Source organism: Microcaecilia unicolor, chromosome 8, assembly GCF_901765095.1.
Source record: "Microcaecilia unicolor chromosome 8, aMicUni1.1, whole genome shotgun sequence".
Classification (NCBI taxonomy): domain Eukaryota; kingdom Metazoa; phylum Chordata; class Amphibia; order Gymnophiona; family Siphonopidae; genus Microcaecilia; species Microcaecilia unicolor.
The window spans coordinates 163,853,781-163,881,048 of record NC_044038.1 but is presented as its reverse complement, the minus strand read 5'-3'; the positions used below and the strand labels follow the sequence as shown (position 1 = coordinate 163,881,048).

General features: G+C 46.1%; 1 protein-coding gene across 3 annotated transcripts in view; it reads right to left on the bottom strand.

Moving 5' to 3' along the window:
• LOC115476681 (electrogenic sodium bicarbonate cotransporter 1-like) overlaps positions 1–27,268 on the bottom strand; it is a 79,496-nt gene that overhangs the window by 45,736 nt on the left and 6,492 nt on the right. For 2 of the 3 annotated variants that reach the window (XM_030213193.1, XM_030213194.1), the window contains exons 2-10: positions 23,963–24,123; positions 21,587–21,736; positions 16,774–16,835; positions 16,116–16,273; positions 12,690–12,777; positions 8,209–8,363; positions 7,000–7,116; positions 5,758–5,932; positions 3,020–3,153 (exon numbers count right to left, since the gene is read on the bottom strand). In XM_030213193.1, the coding sequence (XP_030069053.1) occupies positions 3,020–3,153; positions 5,758–5,932; positions 7,000–7,116; positions 8,209–8,363; positions 12,690–12,777; positions 16,116–16,273; positions 16,774–16,835; positions 21,587–21,736; positions 23,963–24,123 (1,200 nt within the window). Of the gene's footprint in view, positions 1–3,019; positions 3,154–5,757; positions 5,933–6,999; positions 7,117–8,208; positions 8,364–12,689; positions 12,778–16,115; positions 16,274–16,773; positions 16,836–21,586; positions 21,737–22,585; positions 22,724–23,962; positions 24,124–27,268 lie in introns of those variants that run through there. The other variant, XM_030213195.1, reaches the window with a different exon arrangement.

The window sequence follows — 27,268 nt, the reverse complement described above, 5'->3', positions numbered from 1 at the left end:
AGGACTCTGCTGAGCTTAGAGCAGGGGTTCTCTCAACCCAGTCCTTGGGACACACCTAGCCAGGCAGGTTTTCGGGACACCACAATAAATATGCATGAGATAAATTTGCATGCTCTACCTCCACTGTTTGCAAATTTATCTCATGCATATTCACTGTGGTTATCCTGAAAACCTGATTGGCTAGGTGTGTCCCAAAGATTGGGTTGAGAATCCCTGGCTTAGAAGGAACAGTGCCTATACTACGGCTTTCGGTGTGTACCAGGTGCATACCGTAAGCCATGGTATAGACTGTAAAATAAGATCAGCTAAAGGCTAGGGTTATTTTGCCACCTGGAAGAATCGGGCCACCAAGCTACAGTCTGATGCTTCTAAGCCCTCTCTTAAAGGGGCCAGCAACATGTAAAATTGTAGTCTCCTGCGCTCCCCCCTCCTCAGAAAGCCCCTGTTGTGGTCTCCCTCAATCAACCCCCCTCCACAATAGTACTCCTCACCAGCCACTCTAAATTCCTTAGCTAAGGAACTGTCTACAGTCTTTCTTGCAAAATTTTGCTTACACATTGCCTGTAGAAATTTCCTCTTTTCTGTTAACAGCATTGGCTGATTTGGCTTCCTGTAAAACTTCGCACTGAATTAAAAATTTTATTGCTAGTTTTTAAAATATTGGAACGGTAATATTTCACCAACTCTTAGTGCCACTCTAAGATGTTATCAACCTACTCGCTCTCTAAGATCATCTCAGAAACAGCTACTTGATGTGCCTTCATTTCATCAGGTTTATTTGGAAGAATGCAGATCATCTATTTTCTACATCAAGGATCTGAAATTATGGAATGCTTTGCCCATTGAACTTCATTCAATACAAAATATGGACCAGTTTAAAAAAGCATTGAAAACTCATTTATTTTTTCAGGCTTTTGGTTCCTCTGATGTATGATATTATTGTAAATTTTAATCTGTTGTATGTTTTAATTTTAGAGTAACATAGTAATTTTTGTATAGTTTGTTGTACAAAGAAATAATTTTTATTGTTCTATCCTTTCATATCTTTGTATGTGATTTGTTCCCCGCTTAGACTTTTACAGATATAGCAGGTTATAAATAAAGTTTTATTGTTATTATTTATTACTAGTAAAAAAGGCCCGTTTCTGACACAAATGAAACGGGCGCTAGCAAGGTTTTCCTCGGAGTGTGTATGTTTGGGAGAGTGTATGTGAGAGTCACTGTTTGAGAGTCAGAGTGAAAGTGTGAGTGTGTGTGTGTGAGAGAGAGAGTGAGTCTGGGTGTGAGTGTGTTTGTGAGAGTGTGTGTGTGAGAATGAGAGTGTGTGCAAGTGTGTATGTGAGACACAGTGTGAGAGAGAGTGTGTGTGTGTGGGTGAGAGAGAGAGAGTGTGTGTGAGACACAGATTCTCTGTGAGAGTGAGTGTATGAGACCAAGCGAGTGTGTAAGTGACTGTGTGGCACATAGAGAGTGAATGTGATACAGTGTGAGACAGAGTGTGTGAGAGTGAGAGTCAGAAAGACATTGTATATGAGAGAGAGAGTGTGAGCCCTGCCCTCCCAATCCATGCCCATCTGTCCCCTGCCCCCTCCATTCCTCCTTTTCCAGCAATTCCCCTCTCTCCCTGAGCCCTGCCCTCCCAATCCATGCTCATCCATGCTCCTCTGTCACCTGTCCCCTCCATTCATCCCTATCCAGCAATTCCCCTCTCTCCCTGAGCCCTGGCCTGCAATCCATATCCATCCATGGCCATCTGTCCCCTCCATTCATCCCTATCCAGCAATTCCCCTCTCCCTGAGCCCTGCCCTCCCAATCCATGCCCATCCATGCTCCTCTGTCACCTGCCCCCTCCATTCATCCCTATCCAGCAATTCCCCTCTCTCCCTGAGCCCTGCCCTGCAATCCATATCCATCCATGCCCATCTGTCCCCTCCATTCATCCCTATCCAGCAATTCCCCTCTCTCCCTGAGCCCTGCCCTCCCAATCCATGCCCATCCATGCTCCTCTGTCCCCTGCCCCCTCCATTCATCCCTTTCCAGCAATTCCCCTCTCTCCCTGAGCCCTGCCCTCCCAATCCATGCCCATCCATGCTCCTCTGTCCCCTGCCGCCTCCATTCTTCCTTTTCCAGCAAGTCCTCACTCTCCCTTCCATGACCCCCCTCGCATCCATGCTGCTCTCTCTCCCATGTCCCAGCCTGGCCCGCCCTCTTCTCCCCCCTCTTCGCATCCATGCTGTCGTTTCTTCCCTGGCCTCCCGCTCCCATTGTTCTACTTTACTGGCCACCCTCTTCTCTCCCCCTAACCTTCCTTTTTTTTTTTTCTTCTTCTTTTTAAATTTACCTCCGTGGCGGGTTCCGGCAGCGCAGCGTCAGGGAAGGAGGCGGCGCTCCCGATGTCTAGCCTTCCCTTCGCTGTGTTCCGCCTTCTTCTGACGTCATCCTTGACGTCAGAAGAAGGCGGAACACAGCGAAGGGAAGGCTAGAGACGTTGGGAGCGCCGCCTCCTTCCCTGATGCTGCGCTGCCGGAATTGTTTGTTTTTTTTTCCGCCCTCGACGTCATGACGTTTGACGCGAGGGCGGGGCAGAGACGACTGGCTGGTTTGAAGGCTTCACACCACGAATCCACGAACCCTTCAGCCTGGGAGTGACGTCAGATGGCTTCAGAACGTTGTCCTCAGAACGTTGAGGGTGCGTTTTATTATATTAGATTAGATTAACAGCAGGATATTAAAACCTTGGACAAAATATGCACCTTTTAAAAAACTGTGCAAACACAGTAATATGGAGATTTTATTTTTTGCTCTGATATTTTCCTAAAGCTTACATCTGGTCCATAATGCTTTCTGAAATATTTTTCAAAGATGAAGAGATACCTTTTTTTTCTATTAAGCCTAATGAGAGAGCAACAAGTTATTATATTTACTCCACCCCCATTCATTAGCTGAAGTGATTCTTACTGAGGTACACAAAGGATACAGAGGAAAGTGAATTTCTTTTCAATAATTCTTATTTACTTACTTGCTAAAGCTAAAGAGAAGCCTTTCAAAAACAAACACAGGTCCTGTACTGCTGAGAATTGTGAGAGGCTGGCCAGCAAAGAGGCAAAATACTGCTCCAGCAATAGCTGTTCCAAGGAAACTCTCCATCACTCCCTAAAACATAGCAAGATCTCATAAAGGTTACTATACTTACTTATAAAATTTAAACAAAAGAGTAAAAACACGCGGGGAGGGCAATTTTCAGTGGGCACCTGGAATTTCCCTTTGAAAATCTACCAGCAGGTCTGTGTTGGAGTTAGAGATGTGAAAACACGGAAGAAAATAGAAACATTCAGAAATAAAACAGCTCCCCCCCCCCCACACACACAATGTTTCCCAAAGTCAGAAGCGAAAAAATGGGACATTTTGGAATATTTAGAAAACTGAATAAAATGAAACCCCCCTTTATTCAATGTTTTCTGGGGCGGGGGGTCACCAAATCTTCACATCTCTAGTAAAATACAATATTTAAGCTCCGTACACTGCAGGTGCAGCAAATGTGAGTTGAATCTATGAAAACAGGCATAGGGATTTGAAAATTAAATCTTGACACTTGCTTTTCTGGGCTCATCCTAGCTCTGCTGAACCCCCAGTCCTTCCCCTTTCACCCATGGCAGGTCATGGACTATTTTCCATAGGTATATCCTATTTACCTGCAGAAATACCTCTCAAATTTGCCTTTATTATAAGCAGAATGAAAACCTATTATAATCTTTTTGTGGGCCAGCTCTGTTTTTAGGACTAAAATCAATAGGCTTATTACTTTTTTTTTTGTAATGATAAATAATATTTGTGTTTGAGGAAATAATGACCCCTTTTCCTACGCTGCGTAGATGCCTACACGCGTCCAACGCAAGCGAAATTGGAGTTTCCGCCCGGTTGCCGTGTGGCCCTTGTGGTAATTTCAAGTTTGGCGCCATGCATGTCTGAAAATTATTGTTTATTTTCTGGCACACGTAGCGGATGCGTGCCAAGTGGCATCTGACGCGCATAAGTCATTACCGCCCAAACTCTTTTCCGCTAGGTCTATGGCTGGCGGTAAGATCTGAGACCCAAAATGGACGTGCGGCAATTTTGATTTTGCCGCATGTCCATTTTCGGCAAAAAAAGACATTTTTTGCAGGTGCGCTGAAAAATGGATTGACGCGTGCCCAAAACGCGTGCATACACTACTGCAAGCCATTTTTTAGCGCACCTTTGTAAAAGGACCCCTAAATGTTTACAATCAGCATATGGATCTTTGTGCTTATTCTTCACGAATTCATTGCTGAAATACAGGTTCATGTATTCCAGTGATATGTTTCTTAACCAAAAAAACAATTTTACAAAATCCCTTAATGGCAAGGAGGGAGATTTATTAAAGCACGTTTTACTGTGATTAAGCACTGTAGTCTGGACAGCTCTTGTGACCAGGTTGGGATAAATACACAAGCAAAGTAAGCATTTGCCTAGGGCCTAAATTCAAGAAAGGACCTGCAGACCTGCCAAGTCTCCCACCTGGGAATGGCAAACTTCTGACAGATGCTGCCACACCCAGAACCAGTCCCTTCAGTTTCTCCCAAGCCACACCAAGAGAAAGAACAGCCTGGGAGGGTGGGAAGAAAGGTCCTGAAAAGAGATCCCAATGAGAGAGGGATACAAAGTAAATTGAGGCTCATAGACACCAGGGGCGTAGTTAGACCTCGTGGTGGGAGGGGGCCAGAGCCTGAGGTGGGGGGCACATTTTAGTCTGCTGCCGCGCCACCTCGTCCCCCCCCCCAGCACCTCGCCACTCCCCCCCTCCTCCGAGTCATTCCCCCTCACTGCCTCATCGCTCCCCCCCCCAAAACAAATACCTTTGCTGGTGGGGGTCCCCAAACCCTGCCAGCCGAAGCCTTCTTCAGCGCCTGTCTCTGGCGCAACCGCATTCACTGCCCTGTTCTTTCTTCTTGCTGTGCATGCTCCTTTACATGAACTGAATTTCATGTAAAGGAGCATGCACAAGAGGACATCAGCAAGAAGAAAGAGCAGGGCAGAACGCGGCTGTGCTGGAGACCAACGCTGCAGAAGGCTTCAGCTGGCGGGGGTTGGGGACCCTTGTCAGTCAAATCAGGGGCCCAGATGACATTTTTGGGGGCCCAGGCTACCGTGGCCCCACCTAGCTATGCCCCTGATAGATACATGTTTGCCTAGAGCCCAATATAGTATTAATCCAGCACTGCTTGTGACAGACACAGTGGCGTAGCCAGACCCAGTATTATGGATGGGCCCAGAGTTAACTTAGATGGGCCTTCCCCCCCCCCCCCCCCCAGAGATATAAAAATAATTATAGGTATTTTTTAACCTACTCCACATCAACATCTCTCCTCCGCAGCGTCCCGGCATCTGCCCACCCGTCGGTGAACCCCGTCCCTCCCCAGTGCACCTTACAGGCATCTCCAGCGCCTGTCAGTTCTCTGCCCTGGTTCTAACTGAACTGGAGGAAAAAATGCACCACGATCCCCTCCCCCCCCAAAATATTAATGCTTTCATGCTGAAGCAAATTAAGGGCCTTGTTCACAAATGCGCGCTAGCATTTTTAGTGCGCACTAACTGTGTAGATGCCCATAATATTCCTACGGGCATCTACATGATTAGCGCACGCTAAAAACACTAGTGCACCTTTGTAAACAGGGCCCTAAAAGCTGCAAAGATGTACTAACATAAAGGGAGGCAATCAAGTAGAACAATCTCACGTACCTGCATGTTATCAGTGGCATCTCCCAGCATGCCACCAAATGTAATTGCATTAGTAACTGTTGCCAAGTATATAAATAAAATGGCCGACAGGCACTGAATATGCAAGGCATCATAAAAATCACTCCAATACCAGCGAGCCTTTCTCCGGATATCATTCACTAACCCCCCAAACAGCCTGCACACACAGAAAAGTACAGTTAAATTAGTTAAATTCTAGCATCACATATTTTATTCAGTTGTATGTGAAACAGTGGCGTACCAAGGGGGGGGGCGGTGGTGGGGGTGGTCCGCCCTGGGTGCACGCCGCTGGGGGGGTGCCGTGGCACGCGCCTGTCAGCTGAGTTCGCTAACTTCGCTGCAGCTCCCTCTGCCCCGGAACAGGTTACTTCCTGTTCCGGCCGGGGCAGAGGGAGCTGCAGCGAAGTCAGCGAACTCAGCTGACAGGCGCGCGGCGCGGCACCCCCCCCCCCCAGCGGCGTGCACCCGGGGGGGGGTGTCATTTCGCCGGGGGGGGGGGGGGGGGGGGGCGCATCAGCGATCCACCCCGGGTGTCATGCCGGTTAGGATCGCCACTGATGTGAAAGAATATTAAGCAGACTAGGGGGTACTTTTATTAGGGTGTGATAATGGATTTAGTATGTGCTAATGGATAGTGTGGCTAATGTGATACCCACAAGTGAGCCTTCTCCAGAGTAGCCCCCACACTCTGGAATGCACTGCCTGAAAGGCTCCACTTAACACAAGACTATCTCTACTTCAGCAAGCAGGTGAAAGCTTGGTTCTTCAACCAGGCCCTTAATGGAAGTAGTAACTAACTCTTTCATCTCACCCACTCAAGGAGTGACACGGGTTGCACAGCAGGACATGTTTAGCCACTCCTACCCTAGCTGAGATAACATTTATCTCTCTGACCTCATGTGCAACTTTCTTTAAATTAGTCACCTTATTTTCTAACTCCTCTTACTCTCTTACCTATCTATATGTTCCATCTTTGCATATACCCTACACTGTCAATTAAAATGTTCAATTACATACTGTGTTGACATTGTAAGTAGTATACTATGCCATACTTTGTATTGTTATTTTAATATTTTTACTGCTGTAATTGCCTATTGCTCATGTTTGATCTATTCTTATTGTACACCACCTTGAGTGAATTCCTTCAAAAAGGCAGTAAATAAATCCTAATAAATAAATATACAGGCAGAGAAATGGTAACAGTTCTACCCGTGCAGTACTCACCGTCCAGTTCTTTTCAGTTCATCGCTAACATGAGGATGGCCATGTGCAAGTCTTTCATCATGATGCTGCATATTCCCATTACAGTGGGGTTTTGATTCACGGAACAACATTGATTTCCTGAAGCAAAAACAGGGTCACCTTAGAATGCTTTCAATTCAAGTTTCTTTGGTGAAAAAAAAAATTATTTGGCCGGTTAAGCATTTTTCCAAAAGCCTGCTTACGTAGACAAACAACCTATGTTGTTTCGTTTTGAAAATTAGCAGCTGCAAAGTCTGCATCATTAAAAGAGTATGTATGCTTTGCCCATGATTTTGTACAGGTCAAGGGGGAAGGGACGGTGGGGAGTGAAAGTTTGCAAAATAGCACACATACAATTGAAAATCATCTGAATGCACTCGACTCCCCCAATCTAAACATACCCATGGCACCATTTCATATCCACTAAGATGTGTTGTAGAGGCCAAACATCCTGAATTAAAAATGACCCTGGCTGAACTGGCCTGGTGGTTCACTGGAAGTGACCATGTGCAAAGTTCCCAGTTCAGTCCCTGCGTTGGGTCTGCCGCTCCCTGAATCATCTGGGGATGGGAATACTGCAGAGGCGGCTTTCTCAGCCCCCTGGGGGAGAAAGGAGTTGGGCTATCATTCAAGGGAGACACCTATGATTCCAGGGTTCCAAAACAGGCTCTGATGCATGGCCCCTGGCCAAGGACCATCACTGCTATAGCCAGAATAGCTAAATGGAGGGGGAGAGAGGGATCTAAATAGGCAAATAAAATCCACTGAACTGTTGCGAAAGAAGGCTCATGGCACCAGCTTTCAGGGTTGGTTCTGAATAAACTAGAGGACCCAGTGGAGCAGAAGAATCTTCCAGGTAAACAAACAAAACAGAGTTAATTCTTTAATTTATGTTTTTGACTCTACCAGTTTCCTACTGCTCCTCTGAACTTCCTCCAATATCATGAACCTGCTGGAGACATTTCTCATTCTTCCCTGGTTCAATCAAGTTATTATAAAAGTAAGAAAAAAACTAACAAAAATAAAACAAAGAGAGTCCTCCTTTAAATGGGCTAAAAGAAAGTGTTGAAGATTAGCTATATATATATATAACTCAAACTTCCTCTAAATTGCTTCTGTGTATCTTGCCATGGGCTAAGCCACCAACTGAGTGTCACATGTTTGTTACTCAAATTCTTTGCACTTCATTACCTTTTCTGTGTTGAAGGCAGAAATTTTGGAGGCTGAATCCGTACAGTAGGGTCCCATTTGCCAGGAGGCAGTACCGTCAGTTCATCTAAAAACTCATCAATTCCTGCAATGAGCTCTTCTCTGTTCATAGCTTTACGTGCAACACATTGAAATAGCTGAAAGAGAAATATTTTGAACCAGCTTTCAATGGCTTCTACTGAGAATTTGTAGAAATTTTGCTCGAGGCTAATTAATTGTGGTGAAGGCCAATGATGTCAACCTTACAACTGCCCACTGCTGTGGAAGAAAACCCAGTTCCTGATAAATCCATGGTGAAAGTACATGAGTACTGTGCAAAAGAAGACTATGAGAAAGAAAGGAGGCTAGTGACAGTGCATATAGGGGATAATTCTATAAGTGCTTCTATTTTCAGGCACCAAGAAGGTACATACTTGGCACTTATTTTATCAAGGACAGTATCCAGCTTATAATCGAACGAGAAAAACGCCCAAGTTCCGACCTAAATCGGGAGATGGGCGTTTATCTCACAAAAACGAATAACGCGGTATAATCAAAAGCCGAATTTGGGACGCTTTCAACTGCACTCCGTCGCGGATGCGGACAAAGTGGACGGGGGCGTGTCGAAGGCGTGTCGAAGGCGGAACTGGGACGTGGTTATCACCCGAACAGAGATGGGCGCCCTTCGCCGATAATGGATGCGTTTGTAGCTAGAATTTAGGGCACTTTTCCTGGACCCTGTTTTTTCACGAATAAGGCCCCAAAAAGTGCCCTAAATGACCAGATTACCCCCAGAGGGAATCGGGGATGACCTCCCCTGACTCCCCCAGTGGTCACTAACCCCCTCCCACCACAAAAAAATGATGTTTCACAACTTTTTATTTTCACCCTCAAATGTCATACCCTCCTCCCAGGCAGCAGTATGCAGGTCCCTGGAGCAGTTGTTAGGGGGTGCAGTGGACGTCAGGCAGGTGGACCCAGGCCCATCCCCCCTACCTGTTACAATTGTGCTGCTTAATGCTTATTAGTCGTCCAACCCCCCCAAACCCACTGTACCCACATGTAGGTGCCCCTCTTCACCCCTTAGGGCTATAGTAATGGTGTAGACTTGTGGGCAGTGGGTTTTGAGGGGCATTTGGGGGGCTCAACACACAAGGGAAGGGTGCTATGCACCTGGGAGCTCTTTTACCTTTTTTATTGTTTTTGTAAAAGTGCCCCTAGGGTGCCCGGTTGGTGTCCTGGCATGTGAGGGGGACCAGTGCACTACGAATCCTGGCCCCTCCCACGAACAAATGCCTTGGATTTATTCGTTTTTGAGCTGGGCACTTTCCTTTTCCATTATCGCTGAAAAGCAAAAACGCCCAGCTCACACATTGGCGAATAAAACATGGGCGTCTATTTTTTATCGATAATACGGTTCGGTCCGCCCCTTCACGGACCCGTTCTCGGAGATTAACGCCCATGGAGATAGGCGTTTCTGTTCCATTATGCCCCTCCATGTGTCTACTTACAGACCAAAGGTCCATCAAGCCCAGTATCCTGTTTCCAACAGTGGCCAATCTAAGTTACAAGTACCTTGCAAGATCTCAGATCAGTGTTTATGCTGCTTATCCTAGAAATAAACAGTGGATTTTCCCCAAGTAAATCTTAATAATGGCTTACGGACTTTTCTTTTAGGAAATTATCCAAAGCTTTTTAAAACTCTGGTAAGCTAATTGCTTTTACCACATTTTGTGGCAACGAATTCCCGAGTTTAATTACACATTGACTGAAGAAATATTTTCTCCAGTTTATTTTAAATTTACTACTTAGTAGCTTCATTGCATGTCCCCTAGTCCTAGCATGTTTGGAAATGGTAACAAACGATTCACATCTAACTATTCCACTCCACTCAGTGTTTTATAGACCTCTATCATATCTCCCCTCAGCCGTATTTTCTCCAAGCTGAAGAACCCTAGCCATAGGAAAGTCATCCCATCCCCTTTATCTTTTTTGTCGCCCTTCTCCGTACCTTTTCTAATTCCGCTATCTCTTTTTTTGAGATGCAGTGACCAGAATTGCACACAGTAGTCGAGGTCCGGTTGCAGTGGCGTTCCTAGGGGGGGCGGTGGGTGCGGTCCGCCCTGGGTGCACACCGCTGGGGGGTGCCACGCGCCTGTCCGCTACATTCGTTCTGTGCTCCCTCTGCCCCGGAACAAGTTACTTCCTGTTCCGGGGCAGAGGGAGCATGGAAACAAACTAAGCGGACAGGCGCGCGACACCCCCCTCCCCAGCGGCATGCACCCGGGGTTTTTTTCCCTTCGCTGGGGGGTTTCCTTTCGCCGGGGGGGGGAGGGTCGCACTGCACCCAGGGGGCGGGACGCATCGGCGATCCGCCCTGGATGTCAGCCCCCCAAGGAACGCCACTGTTCGGTTGCACTATGGAGCGATACAAAAGCATTTTAATATTCTCATTTTTGTTTTCTATTCTTTTCTTAAGAAGGAGTAGCCTAGTGGTTAGTGCAGTGGACTTTGATCCTGGGGAACTGAGTTCAATTCCCACTGCAGCTCCTTGTGACTCTGGGCAAGTCACTTAACCCTCCATTGCCCCTGGTACAAAATAAGTACCTGAATATATGTAAACTGCTTTGAATGTAGTTGCAAAAACCTCAGAAAGGTGGTATATCAAGTCCCCTTTCCCTTTCCCTAATGTTCTATTTGCTTTCTTAGCTACCACTGCACACTGAGCAGAGGGTTTCAACATATCGATGACACCTAGATCCTTTTCCAGGGCTGTGACTCCTAATGTAGAACCTTGCATCACGTAGCTACAGTTTGGATTTTAGGCACAACCACTTACACCAGCTCATGCTTAGATTACTAAGAAGCACACATAAATGATAGTATTCTCAAATTTATTTATTTATTTGTTACATTTGTACCCTACATTTTCCCACCTATTTGAAGGCTCAATGTGGCTTACATAGTACCGTGAGCCGTTAGCCACCACCGGTGATGAAACAAATACAAAGTGATGTTATGGTCGAATGAGATTCATGTGTTACAGACACATTAGGGAATCGTAGAGAAGAAGAGTTATGTGATAGTGTTCTTTACGAGCTTTGGTTTCGTTCTGTTGCAGGGTTCAGGCACTTAAGTTGGGTCGGTAGGGTATGCCTTTTCGAACAGGTTGGTCTTTAGTGATTTCCGGAAGTTAAGGTGTGCCTCACTAATGCTCTAATAATCCAAGAAGAAGGGAAAGGACGTTAGGTAACCAATCCAAACAGGCCTTCAGAGGTGAATGTATACAGTCTCACATGTAATCAGCAAAGCACATGACCATATTTATATTTTGTAAATGTATTTTTGTATATATAGAGACTTTGACTCCTGAAGCAGGTATATTACTGCTGAAACACAGGACCGTATCGAGTCCATTGAACCTTTTTGTGGCAGTAAACATTTTTTTCTTCATTAACCACTGGAGCAGGTTTACCACACGTCCGGATTTACCCAGACATGTCCTCTTTTTGAGGACACGGCCGGGTATCTGGGCAGGTTTTGCCATCCTGCCCATTTGTTCCGATTTGCGGACGAACGGGCAGGCTGGTGGGGGTGGAGATGGGCAGGCTGGCAGGGGTGGGGGTGGGCAGGCCTCAGGAGTGTCCTATCCTCCCCTCCCCTACCTTAGTGTGGTGCCCTGATGGTCTAGCAACCTCTTTGGGGCAGGAAAGAGCCCCCTCTTTCCTGCCCGGCGTGGCTGCAGACTTCTTTTGCTCCCGGCATTGATTCAAAATGGCTGCCGAGAGTTCAAATGGCGGCCTTACAAACTCTCGGCAGCCATTTTGAATCGGCGCTGGGAGCAAGAGAGGGCTCTTTCCTGCCCTGAAGAGGCTGCTAGACCACTGGGGCACTACAGTAAGGGACAGGAAGGGAGGGGAGGAGAGGGGTAATGAATGGAGTCATGTGGATGGAGGGGAGGGAGGCTGGAAAACTGAGGAAGAGATAACGTGGGGGGAGAGACAAAAAATCTGGCTTTCTTTGGGGGAAGTGTCAAAGTTACAGGGGGTGGGGTAGGGTGTGGTTAGGGGTGTGGTGGGTGTGGCAGAGGTGGTGCAGGGGCGGGGTGGGGTGGCATAGGGTGGGGCATGTGTCCTCTTCTTTCATTGGGGAAAATATGATAACCCTACTCTGGAGTCCTGTTTGGATTGGTTACCTAACATCCCTTCCCTACTTCTTGGATTAGTATCGTCTCATAGGGAATCCTTCCTTGATTCATCAGGTATTTTGGTCACTCATGCTCTACCCAGACTCCACCCATCTGTATTCCCATCTTCAAACTGCGCATCATTGCATTTAGTTGCCGGTTTACAGAATAACATGTAGCTCAGGGGTGGGCAACCACGGTCCTCGAGGGCCACAACCCAGTCAGGTTTTCAAGATTCCCATAATGAATATGCATGAGATCGAGTTGCATATACTGCTTCCATTGTATGTAAGTTTACCTCATCTGTGAGCAGCGTGGCAATGGCTCTCCCAATCTCATGATAAGCCTTCAATTTAGCCTTAGGACCCAAAAGGATGAATAGAAATCTGTAATGAAATAACATTTATGAATGTAAGGATTATTTTTTATTTGATTTCAACATACAGCCTTGTGGTAATGTGAATGGGGGTAGGCCCAGAGCCCAGATTAAACAGCACCACACATTGTTTGCAGGAAATACAGCTTATTATAAGTATGAGGAGGGAGATCTTTTTACTAAGCTAACGCAAAAAGCAGCTTTTATGCTTCCTTGTGTAGGTTCTTCCTGCATACTAAGGACATTTTTATTGCAGCCAAAATATAACTGATTATTTATTTTTTGCATTAATGGTCATGTGCTAATGTTGCCATTAGCACGCGACCATTAAAAAAAATTACCGAGTAAGCACAGACCATTACCAGTTTGTAGGTGGCAAGGGCTCATGGTAATCTTGTGGTAACCACCTATCCCAGAATCTATTATAGCACACCTAGCGTACTACGATGAAATTCAAGCACATTCTATAACAAAGCACGCAACTTAATTGGCTTAACAAGCCAATCAGCATTGTTAATAGAAATTAACAAGCAATAATGAGCACTAATTGACAATAATTAGAATTTATGCACGCAAATCATTAAGTGTATTCTATAATGCACAGTGTCTAAATTTTAATGCACGCAGGCAAAAAGGGGCATGGTATGGGCAGGGAAATGGGCATTTCATGGGCATTCTAAAATTTACGCACACTGTTATAGAATATGGCCCTCTACACCTAAATCTACGCGCTGGGAATTATGCCATGTTTCTGTTGGTATAAATGGAGGCTGTGATAAGTAAGAGGGTGTCCTATATGGTGTAGGCCACTAGAGGGCGCTAGGAGAATAGATGGAGGTCGCTAGGACCGGGGAGAGCCCTGGGAAGTCCACAGGTGCAGGCGGTTATGGGCTGGGTCCTGTGTAGCCAGTGTTGCCAGGTGGGCGGTTTTACTGCCCAATTGGGCAGTTTTCCGCGACCCGCCGCGGGTAATTTTTGCCCGCGGCGGGTCGCGGTTTTTTGGGCTTCTTTTTTTTCTTTTCCGCGGTTTTTCGGGCGGTTTTTTCGGCCGCGGGGGGCGGGGTTAGTGATGTTTTGGGCGGGGTTAGTGACGTTCTGGGCGGGGCCAATGATGGGGGAGGCGGGGCCGATGATGGTGGAGGCGGGGCCAGTGACGGGGGAGGCGGGGCCGATGATGGCGGGGGCGGGGTTGATGACGGCGGGGGCGGGGTTGATGACGGCGGGGGCGGGGGGTGATGACGCAGGGGTGGGGGTGTCAGGGGCGGGGTTTGAGTTTGGGCGGGTTTTGGGCTGTTTTTAGGCTAGATTGGGTGGGAAAAAAATTTTCCACCTGGCAACCCTGTGTGTAGCTAATTAACCACTTTATACCCCACCTGAGTTGTGAAAGGAAGGGAAGTGAGTTAGCAGCAGAAGAAGAGAGCCCCTGAAAGATACTGGCTAATCTTATGGACTTGGGGTGGACTGGGTGTCCAAAGGAGATCAGCAGGCTGAAAGTCCTGGGGTAAGAAGTCCCTAAAGCATTAGTATTTGACTGGGTGTCCTCAGTACTTATAGGAACTGTGTGTTCAGTGGAGGGACTGTGTGTCCAAAGAAGAAAAGACTGTGTGTCTAGAACTGTGTGTTCAAAGAGGGGACTGTGCGTCCAAAGTACTGAGAGAAGCAGGCTGCAAAGCCTGGGGTTGAGAGTCCCCAAAGTATTGGTGTAGTACTGAGCCCATGTATCTGTGTGGGGAGGCTCAGTGTGAAGATCTAGGAAAGCATAAAGTATTAAGCTAGAAGAAGTGTGCCCAGGGGCTGGAATAAAGAGTTGCCTGAGAACTACGCAGTTGGTGAGACCTGTTTAATGTGCTGAGTGGGAATCAGGTCACCCTGAGCGAGAAGGGGTAGCACACTAATTTGCATATGATCTGCATATTGAGAACCAGGTCACCCTGAGTGAGAAGGGGATATCACAAGGCACATAGATTTAGCTGCGAGGATGTCAGCTAAGTGTATTACTTATACATTATGGATTCATGGGCTAACTCAATTCAACTGAAATTAAACACCGAAAAAAAACACATTGTCTTATCCTCTCATCCCCATACAAAAATTACAAGCCTACAACCCTAAACACTCCTACTTATTATCTCCCTATTTCTGATAGCCTGAAAATCTTAGGAGTTATTATTGATAGGCACCTTACACTAGAGAGCCAAGTTTATGCCAGTATAAAGAAGATGTTTTATTCTATGTGGAAACTTAAAGGTATAAGACCCTACTTTCCGAGGGATATATTCCGTAACTTGACACAATCAATGGTATTGAGCCACACAGATTATTGCAATGGAATATATGTGGGTTGTAAAGTACAGCTTATGAAAAAACTCCAGACAGCCCAAAACACAGCAGCCAGACTGATATTCAACAAAAAAAGATTTGATAGCGCTAAACCTCTTTGATTGAATCTACACTGGCTCCCTATCAAGGACCGCATTACTTTCAAAATTTGCTCTCTGGTCCACAAGATAATCTAGGGTGAAGCTCCAGGATATGTGATTGATTTAATAGATCTTCCTGCCAGAAACAGAATCAGTTCATCACGTACTTTTCTGAACCTTCACTATCCAAGCTGCATTGGACTCAGATTCAAATCAACCTATGCATCCAATTTTTCTTACTTAAGTGCGCAAATCAAATCAATTCTTGTATACCGTGAGCGTGAAAACGACGCACGACCATCAAAACTTCAAGCGAACTTTAAAGACCTATCTGTTTTGCAAGGCCTACCCTATTGATTCTACTTAAATGCCTCAACTCTACAATGCATCTATACATACATTGCAGTGAATATTTTATTTATTTCCTTGTCCCTTATTGTATCCATTTACCCCTACCTTAACTGACCCTTTTTCTAATTGTATTTGTTTAAAACCTACCGTACTTGGCATCCACCATTAGGTTATTTTGTAAGCCACATTGAGCCAGCTAATATGTGGGAAAATGCGGGATACAAATGTTACAAATAAATAAAAATAAATAAATAAATACTGCGCCTAAATCTATGCGCTTACAGAATTCGCTTAGGCAGACATGTTTTCCGTGCAGACTTTTTAGGCACCATATATAGAATCCCTCCCTTAGTGTGCGTTAATGTAACAGTTTAGTTTAGGAAGTCCCACTCTCTGGCCCCTGACATGTCCCCTCAAAAAAGTTTTTTTAGCACATGCTAATTTGGAAGTTACTGCAGGATGCCTGAGCACATTCCGCGGTATGCTATTTTCAGCTGCGTTAGGCACACATAAGCTCCTAAGGCAGCATCGTAAAAGAGCTCCAGGGTTTATAAAATGGCCTTTGATGGCATTTTACCTGCTTGGAAGAACTACTTCAGTTAAAGCTCCCAATATCACTGCCTCCTTCAATCTGATGAATGCAATGAACGGCTTATCAAGGAAGTCAACTTCACCAACAAGAATGTTTGATACTTCTGTCCATTCAGCTATCTTCCTCTTAAATTTGTTTTTTAGCTGAAACAACAAAAAATCACACTGATATTGGAGTACAAGATTATAATCAGCTACTTACTGCTCACTATCAGCTTATCAGCTTACCGCTCGCTATACAGGAAGTACCGCCGGGCTACCACAGCAGCCTAGTGGTCCTTCCCACCCCTAGTGCACCGTTATTTCCGGCATTACAAAAATGTATTTCTTTTTGTAGCCCCGGACTGTACCCGGCGGTAACTGGGCAGAGCTGTGTGCTGCCGGTTACCGCCAGCTTAGCACGGTACCCCTTAGCACCACCTCAGTGGGTGGCGGTAAGGGCTCCCCCCCCAAAAAAAATGGCCAGCGCCGGCCCCCTTTTGCAGCAGCTTGGTAAAGGGGCCCTGTGTGTGCTAAACATGGCCCAACATAGAAAATCTGACCTCATTTCACTTTGTGGTGGTCAGTGGCTTAAAAATGCTGAATATTATCCCCTATCGCTACTGTTTTAAATTACCCTCCTTCTATTCTAACTTCTTCCGTACCTGCTCTTTCAGAGGTTGATCTGAGAATTCAATCACTGAAGTTTTTGAGGGAGCTTTTTTACCTGCAATGAGAAATAATTTCAATTAAGAAGAAAGCTGAACGTGCTTAAACTAGGAAAAGTCAATCACAAACTGCCATTGCAATTTTCTAGGCAAATAAAATTACAGTGACTAGTTCGTGTCCTCTTCCTCCTACGTGTTAAGAGAAGAATTCTATTCAACATTCATGTTTAATACTGCTGTCCAGAAACAGGGGAAAAGATCTCTCAAATCTACCTTTCACCTTTCTGACATATTAATGATTAGGCTGAAACTTTTTGCTTTCACAGACCTTAGGAAAAGGGCGATGTCAGAAAGCTGATATTTACACATGCCTTCATTGGGAATACATTTCTACTGTAAAACTTTTCCTGCCAGCTTTTGCATCAGCACATAGGCGCTCACAGATTTTTAAAAAAGTGCTTGAGATAAATTTCCTTAGTGGCGTAACCATATGGGGGCCTCAGGGGTCTGGGCCCCCTCATTATATGCTAGCCAATTAGCGCACAGCAAGTATAACGCGCTAGCTAGTGTGCTTGCATGCCCATGCCATGCCCGCTCAGCAATGTGCTGTTTAACATGTAGAAACAGGAGGTTAAATTTAGATATTCAGCTGGTGACAGTGAGTGTTTTGCTTACAACCACCGGTGTTATTCCTGGATATTCAATGCCGGACCATGTCCAGGCCTTGGCATTGATTATCTGGCTTTTGCAGTGCCGGCTAACACATAGCCGGTTAGGTCGATACTCAGAACTTAACCAGCCGTGGGTTACTACTACTACTACTACTATTTAGCATTTCTATAGCGCTACAAGGCATACGCAGCGCTGCACAAACATAGAAGAAAGACAGTCCCTGCTCAAAGAGCTTACAATCTAATAGACAAAAAATAAATAAAGAAAGCAAATCAAATCAATTAATGTGAACGGGAAGGAAGAGAGGAGGGTAGGTGGAGGCGAGTGGTTACAAGTGGTTACGAGTCAAAAGCAATGTTAAAGAGGTGGGCTTTCAGTCTAGATTTAAAGGTGGCCAAGGATGGGGCAAGACATAGGGGCTCAGGAAGTTTATTCCAGGCGTAGGGTGCAGCGAGACAGAAGGCGCGAAGTCTGGAGTTGGCAGTAGTGGAGAAGGGAACAGATAAGAAGGATTTATCCATGGAGCGGAGTGCACGGGAAGGGGTGTAGGGAAGGACGAGTGTGGAGAGATACTGGGGAGCAGCAGAGTGAATACATTTATAGGTTAGTAGAAGAAGTTTGAACAGGATGCGAAAACGGATAGGGAGCCAGTGAAGGGTCTTGAGGAGAGGGGTAGTATGAGTAAAGCGACCCTGGCGGAAGATGAGACGGGCAGCAGAGTTTTGAACCGACTGGAGAGGGGAGAGGTGACTAAGTGGGAGGCCAGCAAGAAGCAGATTGCAGTAGTCTAAACGAGAGGTGACAAGGGTGTGGATGAGGGTTTTGGTAGAGTGCTCGGAAAGAAAGGGGCGGATTTTACAGATGTTGTAAAGAAAGAAACTGACAGGTCTTGGCGGTCTGCTGGATATGAGCAGAGAAGGAGAGAGAAGAGTCAAAGATGACCCCAAGGTTTCGAGCTGAGGAGACAGGGAGAATGAGAGAGCCATCAACAGAAATAGAAAACGGGGGGAGCGGGGAGGTGGGTTTGGGGGGGAAAATGAGAAGCTCGGTTTTGGTCATATTTAATTTCAGGTGGCGTTGAGACATCCAGGCAGCAATGTCAGACAAGCACGCTGAAACTTTGGTTTGGATGCAAGGTGAGATATCAGGGGTAGAAAGGTAGATTTGGGAGTCATCAGCATAGAGATGGTAGGAAAAGTCATGGGATGAGATTAATGAACCAAGGGAAGAAGTGTAGATAGAAAAGAGGAGGGGACCAAGAACAGAACCCTGAGGTACGCCGACAGGCAGAGGGATAGAAGTAGAAGAGGATCCACCAGAGTGAACACTAAAGGTGCGGAGGGAGAGGTAGGAAGAGAACCAGGAAAGGACAGAGCCCTGGAATGCAAGTGAGGACAGGGTATCGAGAAGTATGCTGTGATCGACAGTGTCAAAAGCAGCGGAAAGATCAAGAAGAATGAGGATGGAATATTGACCTCTGGATTTAGCCAGTAATAGGTCATTGGAGACTTTAGTAAGCGCAGTTTCGGTTGAGTGGAGAGGGCTAAAACCAGATTGTAATGGGTCAAGAATAGCATGTGAGGAGAGAAAATCAAGGCAGCGGCGGTGAACAGCACGCTCAAGTAATTTGGAGAGAAAAAGAAGGAGGGAGATGGGTCGGTAATTAGAGGGACAGGTAGGGTCAAGTGAAGGCTTCTTAAGGAGAGGTGTGACCACAGCATGTTTAAAGGCAGCAGGGACAGTCGCAGTGGAAAGTGAGAGGTTGAGCATGTGACAGATAAAAGGAATAAGAGTAGGAGAGATGGCATTAAGAAGGTGGGTGGGAATGGGATCAGAGGAACAGGTGGTACATTTTGAGGAAGAAAGGAGAAGTGTAGTTTCCTCAATAGTAACTTCAGGAAAGGAGGAAAGGGAATGAGGGGAAGGAGAGAGAGGGGAACTGGACTAGTGGAGGGAGAGCTGGTGAGGTAGAGAAAGCAAGGTTTATCTTTTGAACCTTGTTGTGAAAGAATTCAGCAAGGGTCTGAGGAGATAATGAAGGGGGAGTTGGGGGAGGGGGCACCTTGAGGAGAGAGTTCAATGTGGTGAAGAGAAGTCGAGGATTAGAGCCAAGAGAGTTGGTCAGTTGGATATAATAATCCTGTTTGGCACGTAAAAGAGCAGATTGGAAGGAGGTCAGCATGAACTTAAAGTGTAAGAAATCAGCAAGGGCCCGAGATTTCCGCCAGAGGCGTTCGGCGGAGCGGGTACAGGAACGTAGGTAGCGGATATTAGAAGTCAGCCAAGGTTGGGGTTTTGTATGCCTTACAGGGCGGGTCATCAAAGGTGCAAGAGTGTCTAAGGCAGAGGATAGAGTATTGTTGTAAGAAGAAACAGCCTCGTTGACAGACGTGGATGGTGCCACAGTAGAGAGGAGGTTTGAAACATGCGAGGATAGAGATGAAGAGTCAATATCGTGAAGATTCCTAGATAAATTAGATAGGATAGGACGGGACTGGGAGGGAGGAGATTTAAGTGTGAAAGTTATAAGATGGTGATCAGAGGAGGGATGATCAGAGGCAAGGAAACTAGAAGGTGAACAGTTGGAGGAGAAGATGAGATCAAGACAGTGACCATTTTGATGAGTGGGGAGGTGGAGCATAGTTGGAGATTAAAGGACGACATTAAAGCGAGTAACTTGGAAATATAAGAGTTGGAAGAGTCATTAGCAGGAATATTAAAGTCACCAAGGATGAGAGAGGGGGAGGAAGGATCATGGAAGAAGGCAAGCCAGGCGTCAAAGTCACTGAGAAAGGATGAAAGGGACTTATCAGGGGGACGATAAATGACCGCTATTCGAAGAGGCAGAGGAGAGAAAAGGCGGATAGAGTGGACTTCAAAGGAGGAAAAACAGTGAGATTGAGGTGGAAGAAGGGGTTGAAATCTAGAGGAGGGAGAGAGAAGTAGTCCAACACCGCCCCCACGGCCAGCAGGGCGAGGAGTATGTGAAAATATATAACCACCATGGCACAGGGCTGCGACTGAAGCAGAGTCATCAGGGCAGAGCCAGGTTTCTGTTATGGCGAGCAGATGGAGGTGACGCGAGATAAAGAGGTCCTGGATATAGGGGAGTTTGTTACAGATAGAGCGGGCATTCCATAGGGCACAAGAGAAGGGCAGAGAAGAGGAGGGGAGTAGAGGAATAGAGATGAGGTTAGAGAGGTCACGGTGAGATCTGTAGAGTTTGGATAATAGTTGGTGAGGAGGGCCAGGATTGGGATTGATGTCACCAGCTGAGAGTAAGAGAAGGAGTAAAAGAGAGCGGAGGAGAGTAGGAGAGGTGTGACCACGAAGGCGTCGAAGGCGAGAGGTATTTAGGTGGAATGGGGAAGGCAAAATGGAGGGAAGAAAGAGACGGAGATTAAAAGCCAAGAGGGAGGAAGAGGGTAGGAGAGAAGGTGAGGTGATGAAGTCAATGGATGGGAAGTGAGTTCCTGTAGCGGGGAGAGGTAGGGGGTGAGGGAAAAGATTAGGAAGGGACAGAGCTAGGAAGAGAATGTGAATAGGGGCCATAAACAATTAAGGCACTTTAGCAACTGGAAAAAGATTAGATACAAAGAGAAAAATGAGCTGCAAGTCCTCCACAGCACCTGAAAGGCAGCCGGTGGTAGAGGTGGGTACCTCTCAGCTGAGGAAAGGCTTACCAGGGGTTAGGCCGAAGCCGAAGCCAGCATTCCTCCCCCTGAGGGTCGCCTGATCCTAGCCAAAAAGCACCTGGAAACTCTGTGCACTTGGAGAGAAGGCCCTGGGAAGATCGGGGTGGAACTGGAGTCACCCCGGATACAGCTGTGAGGAAATGCAGAAGGGCTGCAAGTCCTCCACAGCACCTGGTGGGAGCGCTGGGCACCTAGAGCGGAGGCCCTGAGTGGATCGGGGTGGGCCTGGGTGTCACCCCGGAGAAGGCTGTAAGGATATGCAGATGAGCTGCAAGTCCTCCACAGCACCTGAAAGGCAGCCGGTGTCCAAAACACACACCTTCACCAGCGCAGGCCATTTTTTGGCAACCTTAGTGAAAGGGCCCCTATGTGTATTAACTACACGTTAAGGACCCCTATATTGGCTGTAAAATACCACCCATATTTTTGCTCACAAATCCTACCTCTGCAGCAGTTTTTCCCCATATCAGCCACAGTTCTTCGCTGGGATTTTGTAGTTTGGTGCAGGTATCGTCGGAGGAGAACATACATTATTTTGTCTTTCAGCTCTGCTTTTAAGTCGTTGTTGGCAATTTGAAGGCTGGTTACAGTTTCTAGAATCAAAAAAGTTTGATTTAAAAATTTTTAAAAATAGAATTTAAAAATGATAGGTAACTTCATCCCATATGACACCACTGTTTGGACATTTTGACGTTCACTATTTAAACGTACAAGGAAATTGTAAAAAACAAACAAAAAACAAACAAACAAAAAAAACAACAACCCCAAAAGGTAGTAGGGATATTTCTGATATAGGTTACATGCTGGTTTGCAAAAGTTATTTTTTTTTACATCTACCTATTACCCTAACTATTCTACAAAGAGCCAACTAAAAACTCTGTCTGTGTGTGGCACAAGGATGTCCACCACAATCCAGTATATTTCCAAGAATTTTAAAAACTTTCTTCTGTGTAACTTTTCCACCCTATATTCAAAGCAATTTAACAGGGCAGGAGAGACTTCTGAATGGTTAAATTGCTACTGACTACCTAAGTAGTGATATTCAGCACCATGTAACCCGACAGTGCCTCTGAATATCACCACCGACCATCCCTGCACTGTCTAGTTAATGCCTGGGCAGTCTGTGGGCGGAGCTTGGGTGGCGTATGGGAGGGGTCAGGACTTAACTGGTTAGTGGCCATATTCAGACCACTAACCGGTTAGCTAAGTGACTGAAGTTAGAACAGCAAAACAGCTGTCCTAACTTTAGCCACAAAGCTAAATGGGCACCAGTCTGAATATTGGCCAGTGCCTCATTACCTTCCTGGTTGAAGCACCACTTTTCCTGCTATCCCCTCCCTCTCTCATGACCCAAGTCCCTCCACCCTTCCATCCTAGATGTATATAACGGCTGACTGAGTCCCCAGCCCACCCCCCACTCCCATAAGTTCCCCCGGGCTTACCTTAACTGCCCGGAGGTCCAGAGGGCAGAAACGATGCTCAGTCGCTCCTGCCTGTCACAGCAGCCACTATTCCCTCTAAGTTCAGTGGGAGTCCTCCAACTGAATTCCTACCAATGGGGGTGGTACTTCAATATTGTGTTTTTCATCACTAGGGACTGGCAGGTAATGTGATAGTGAAACAGCACCCCCTACTGGCAGGACTGTAGGTGGAGGACTCCCGCTCAGCTTAGAGGGAACACTGGTGGCAGTTACTACAAAATGGCTGCCACAACTTCTAGCAGTTGTAGGGCTCCTACAAGATTAACGATCTCTGCCATCACAGGTCCTTCTTCCTGCCTCGTCCTGCCTCCACCTGTGTGAAGCACTTCCTGTTTCCACATAGGCGGAAGGGGACGTGGCAAGAAGGATCTGTGGTGGCAGAGCTGCGTTAATGTGATATCCCAGGTCCAGGCACCCAGGAGCAGGAGAGAGACAGACTGAGGGAGAAAGAGCAGATGCAGTAAGTGACAGTCAAACTGCAATGGCGCGAAGGGGGTGTTGGACTTGCGCCGGGCCCGGCTTTGTCTCTCGGCGGCCGAGTCTCATCTCTGACTTAGGACATATGTATTAGTTCATAGACCATTATCACACAGAAGGGCCTAAAACAAGGGGCCAAATTCTTATTTTCAAATGATACCATTGAGAAATTTTTCAGATGTGTCGGTTTTAAAATAAAGTTTATCTGACTTTTTGTACTATGAATTTGTTTCTAATGTAATCCTGGATTTCCATAATGGACAGGGCCCATGGTGCTTCCCTTCCCCAATCTGAGGCGAAAGGGGTGCCTCCTCCACATGGTGACCCTCTCTGTCAAGTTTTGCTCAACTTAAGCAGTGGATCCTACCCCCTTAAAGGTGCTAATGTAGGCTGGCAGTGAATCTACATGGATACAAATGTGGCTGTCTTTTCTACACCTTTAAGGATGTAGATTCTGTGGGAAGCTGCTTCACAGGCTGAGTAGTGTGCTTACTGGAAAGTGTCACCAGGATCCAGGCATGTAGCCAGAGCTAGGGTTGCTGGCGACCCCTGCAGCTATGCGCTAGTGCCCCTCCCCCAGCTCCATCACCATTGCTGCAGTGGTCATTGCCACTTTTCACCCCATGGGACCTTTGCCACCACAGCTGCAGCACTGACCAAGGCCTACTTCCCCAGGCCCAAATTCCAGCACTGCTAAATCCCATCCATGTTGATAACTTCCTGTAAGAAGGGGCAGGACAAGTAGTGCTGGAACCTGGGCTTAGTCCATGGAAAGCCAGGTAAGGGTGATGTTCCTCGAACAACACTTCCTGCCTCACTTACCTGGCTTACTGTTTTTCTCCAGCCTTATGTTTTACGTACCTATAATGTGCTTAAAACTGCAGGTTTCAAAATCCAACAGGATTGTCCCCTTTTCCATGCAAGTTCTTAGTTCAAATAAACTGTGTAAGGACAGCGTGGTGACATGAGGTTTACTCCATCTTTCTCCTCCATCTTCCACTTTCTCTTCGAATTTCATCCACCTATAGGAATGAACAGTGCGATTCAAGCAATAAAGCACTGTGAGTAACTTTGAGTGACTGCGATTCCATGAAAAATCCACATCTCCCCCACCACCATAGAATGATGAACTCTATATAGAAGGAGGACACACGGGGGTCAATTCCATTAAATGCCCCATAATTTAGGCACCAAAATGCAGTGTGCTGAGCGTGAATTCTATATTGGCATCCGGGCACCCAGATTTTATTATAGCATACTAATGTGTCAGTATTTATGTGCTGACATTTAGGTGCTGCCCACTTGTGCCATATCGATAGCAGGCGAAAATGAACGCTCTTACATGTAGCACTTCAGTGCGTAAATGCAAGTATTCTATAACTCACACACGTAAATATTTCACATGCCCATGCCCCCTTGCATTTACGCACTATGAGGCCTTTCTACTAGCCACGATAGTAAATGGGCTTGCTGCGCCCTAGTGCGGGACTTTCCACATGCTAAGCCCATTCTAGTGCAGTCTTTTAATTATATCTTTCTAGCATTAGTGTATGGTCACCAAGGGCAGACTGAGAGTGATCTGGGCCCCTGGGCAATAAGGATCATTAGGCCTTCTCCATCCCATGTCATCCCATTCCACCCCATTCAGATCACTGGTGCTCTTTCAGCCCCTTTCTGCTATCTCAGATCCAAGCACCGGTTAATAATCAGTGCCCCATCTCCCAACATCTGATTCCAGAACCCCCCTTCTCTCTCCCTTTAGGAGAGCAACACTGTTTCTGCCTTTTTCTGCCCTCTCCTTGTCACAATTCCACTATGCAGATTTCTGCTGCTCTTAAGGATTCATCCCCACCCCCACCTCAGTTCCATTGGGAAAAGTTTTAAGAACTAGGATGGAGAGGCCAATTATTACACTGAGAAAACTGCAACCCCACCCCACAGAAGAAAAGAGGAAACATGTTCACTGAAATCCACCTACAAATCATTATTTAATGCAGAACAGCGCAGGTGACAAGAACGAGGAAAGAAGTTCCAATCCAAGCAGTAAGAAGAAGGGGAAGGAGAGGCTGAGTAGCACTTACTATCCTGAGGCCTGGTCCGCTGACGCCTGAACTTCCCTCTGCCGTGGTACGCCCTTATGGAAGAAGGAAGTTATGTCAGAAGGGGGCGGGCCGTGGCAGAGAGAAGTTCTGGCGTCAGTGTACCCAGGCCTCAGGATAGTAAGTGCAGACTCGGCTTCCCCTTCCCTTCTCCTTCCCCTTCTTATTACCGCTTAGATTGGAAGCTCTTTTCTCGCTGCAGGTGGGGGTGGGGGTTCGGAGATGGGAGTGTGGGAGGGGGAGAGAGTTGAGGGTTCTAGTCCTGAACCCAAGGATGAAGGGGAGAGTGGGATGAGGGAAGTACTGGGCCCCCCACTGCCCAAATGGTCAGTCTGCCCCTGGTGGCCACTGAAAAAATTAACATGGGGGCACTTATCGCCTCATTTCAGAGGCGCGTAGGGTCCTGCAGCTTTATTCAGGGTTTTTTTTTACTTAGGTGTGATGGCGTTTTTGGCACAGGTTAAAAATAGGCATGCGCTAAACGCTAAAGATGCCCATTGGAATACATTGGCATCTTTAGGGTTTAGCGCGTGCCTATTTTTAGCACGTGCTAAAAACGCCAGAGTGCCTTAGTAAAAGAGCCCCTCAGCATGCGTAATATCAGCGTGCTAGCTGAATAGTGCTTTCAGGCCCATTCTCCACCCCTGACACATGCCCTTCCCCCCTTCCCAATTTTTTTTTTTTATTTCAAATAATTTTTTTAAATTGTTTTTAGAAACATAACAAAGTAATGAACAGTACAGCAGAATATTGATACAGGAATTGAATAGCCTTGTATGTCATATACACAAGTCAAGCAATAAGGCTGCAATATAAAAAAACAAACATTGCCATATTTAAAGGAACCAACAATGAGACTATCAAGAAAAGATGAACCAGTGGCAAAAAAAAAAAAAAAAATACAAATCCCAGACAGAGTTTCCAATAGATCAGGGAGGGAAGTGTTATCTCAATCCATTAAGTTCCCAGTGTTCAAGCTGTTTATATATAGCATAAGGAATATAGCATAAGGAATGGCTCCACGGAATCTTAGCGGAGATTGGGTGGCAACACTGGTAATTGGGAAGCAAAACCAGTGCTGGGCAGACGTCTACGGTCTGTTCACTGATCATGACTGAATAGATGTGGATGGGCTGGAGTGTAAATTTTAAGGGGCTTCAACATTAGCTTCAGAACTTTTAGTACAAGAACAGTGCTGGGCAGACTTCTACGGTCTGTGCCCTGAGAATGGCAAGGACAAATCAAACTCAGGTATACAAATAAAATATCGCATACCATGTAAAATGAGTTTATCTTGTTGGGCAGACTGGATGGACCGTACACGTCTTTATCTGCCGTCATTTACTATGTGACTATATAGGGAAAGAGTACGTATAATAAATGTAGCAAGGATTAAACCATACAAGTAAATTAAGTCAAGAAGATGGAGAAGACGGAGAAAGAGGTGACCAAAAGGAAGTATATCTCCAAGGCTGACGTTTTTGTTCCCAAACTAGCCTTTCCATTCCAGCTACCTGCTAAACTTTATCCAGCCAAAAGTGTTAGGAGGGTAAAATAGAATTTTTCCATTTTTGTGCAAAACAGACCTAAGGGCCCTGTTTACTAAGCGTTGCTAAGGGCACTCTAACGTTTTTAGCATGTACTAAATGCTAAAGATATCCATATATTCCTATGGGTGTCTCTAGCGTTTAGCGAGTGTTAAAAACGGTAGCGCATCTTAGTAAACAGGGCTCTTAGTGACTAGCAGTAATTCTGTAATCAAGTACTGCTTCCACTCGTCCACACACTCAACAACCTTTTTGGAATATAATAATTACATGTATCTGCAATTTAGTCTGGATAGTTATTCCCTTAGATCCAGCCTTTATTCTTCTTGGCACGCCTCCCAAAATTTTTAAAACAAAATTAGATATTGCACAGTTAGCGTGTGCAAATGGCAAAATTAATGCAAAACACTTTACTGCATCCTGCTTTAGGCTATGTTTTCTACATTAAGCACGCGTTAGTGCTTAATATAGTTTAGTAAAAGGGCCCCTGTGTGTCTTGCACTCTACAATGCTAGGCACGC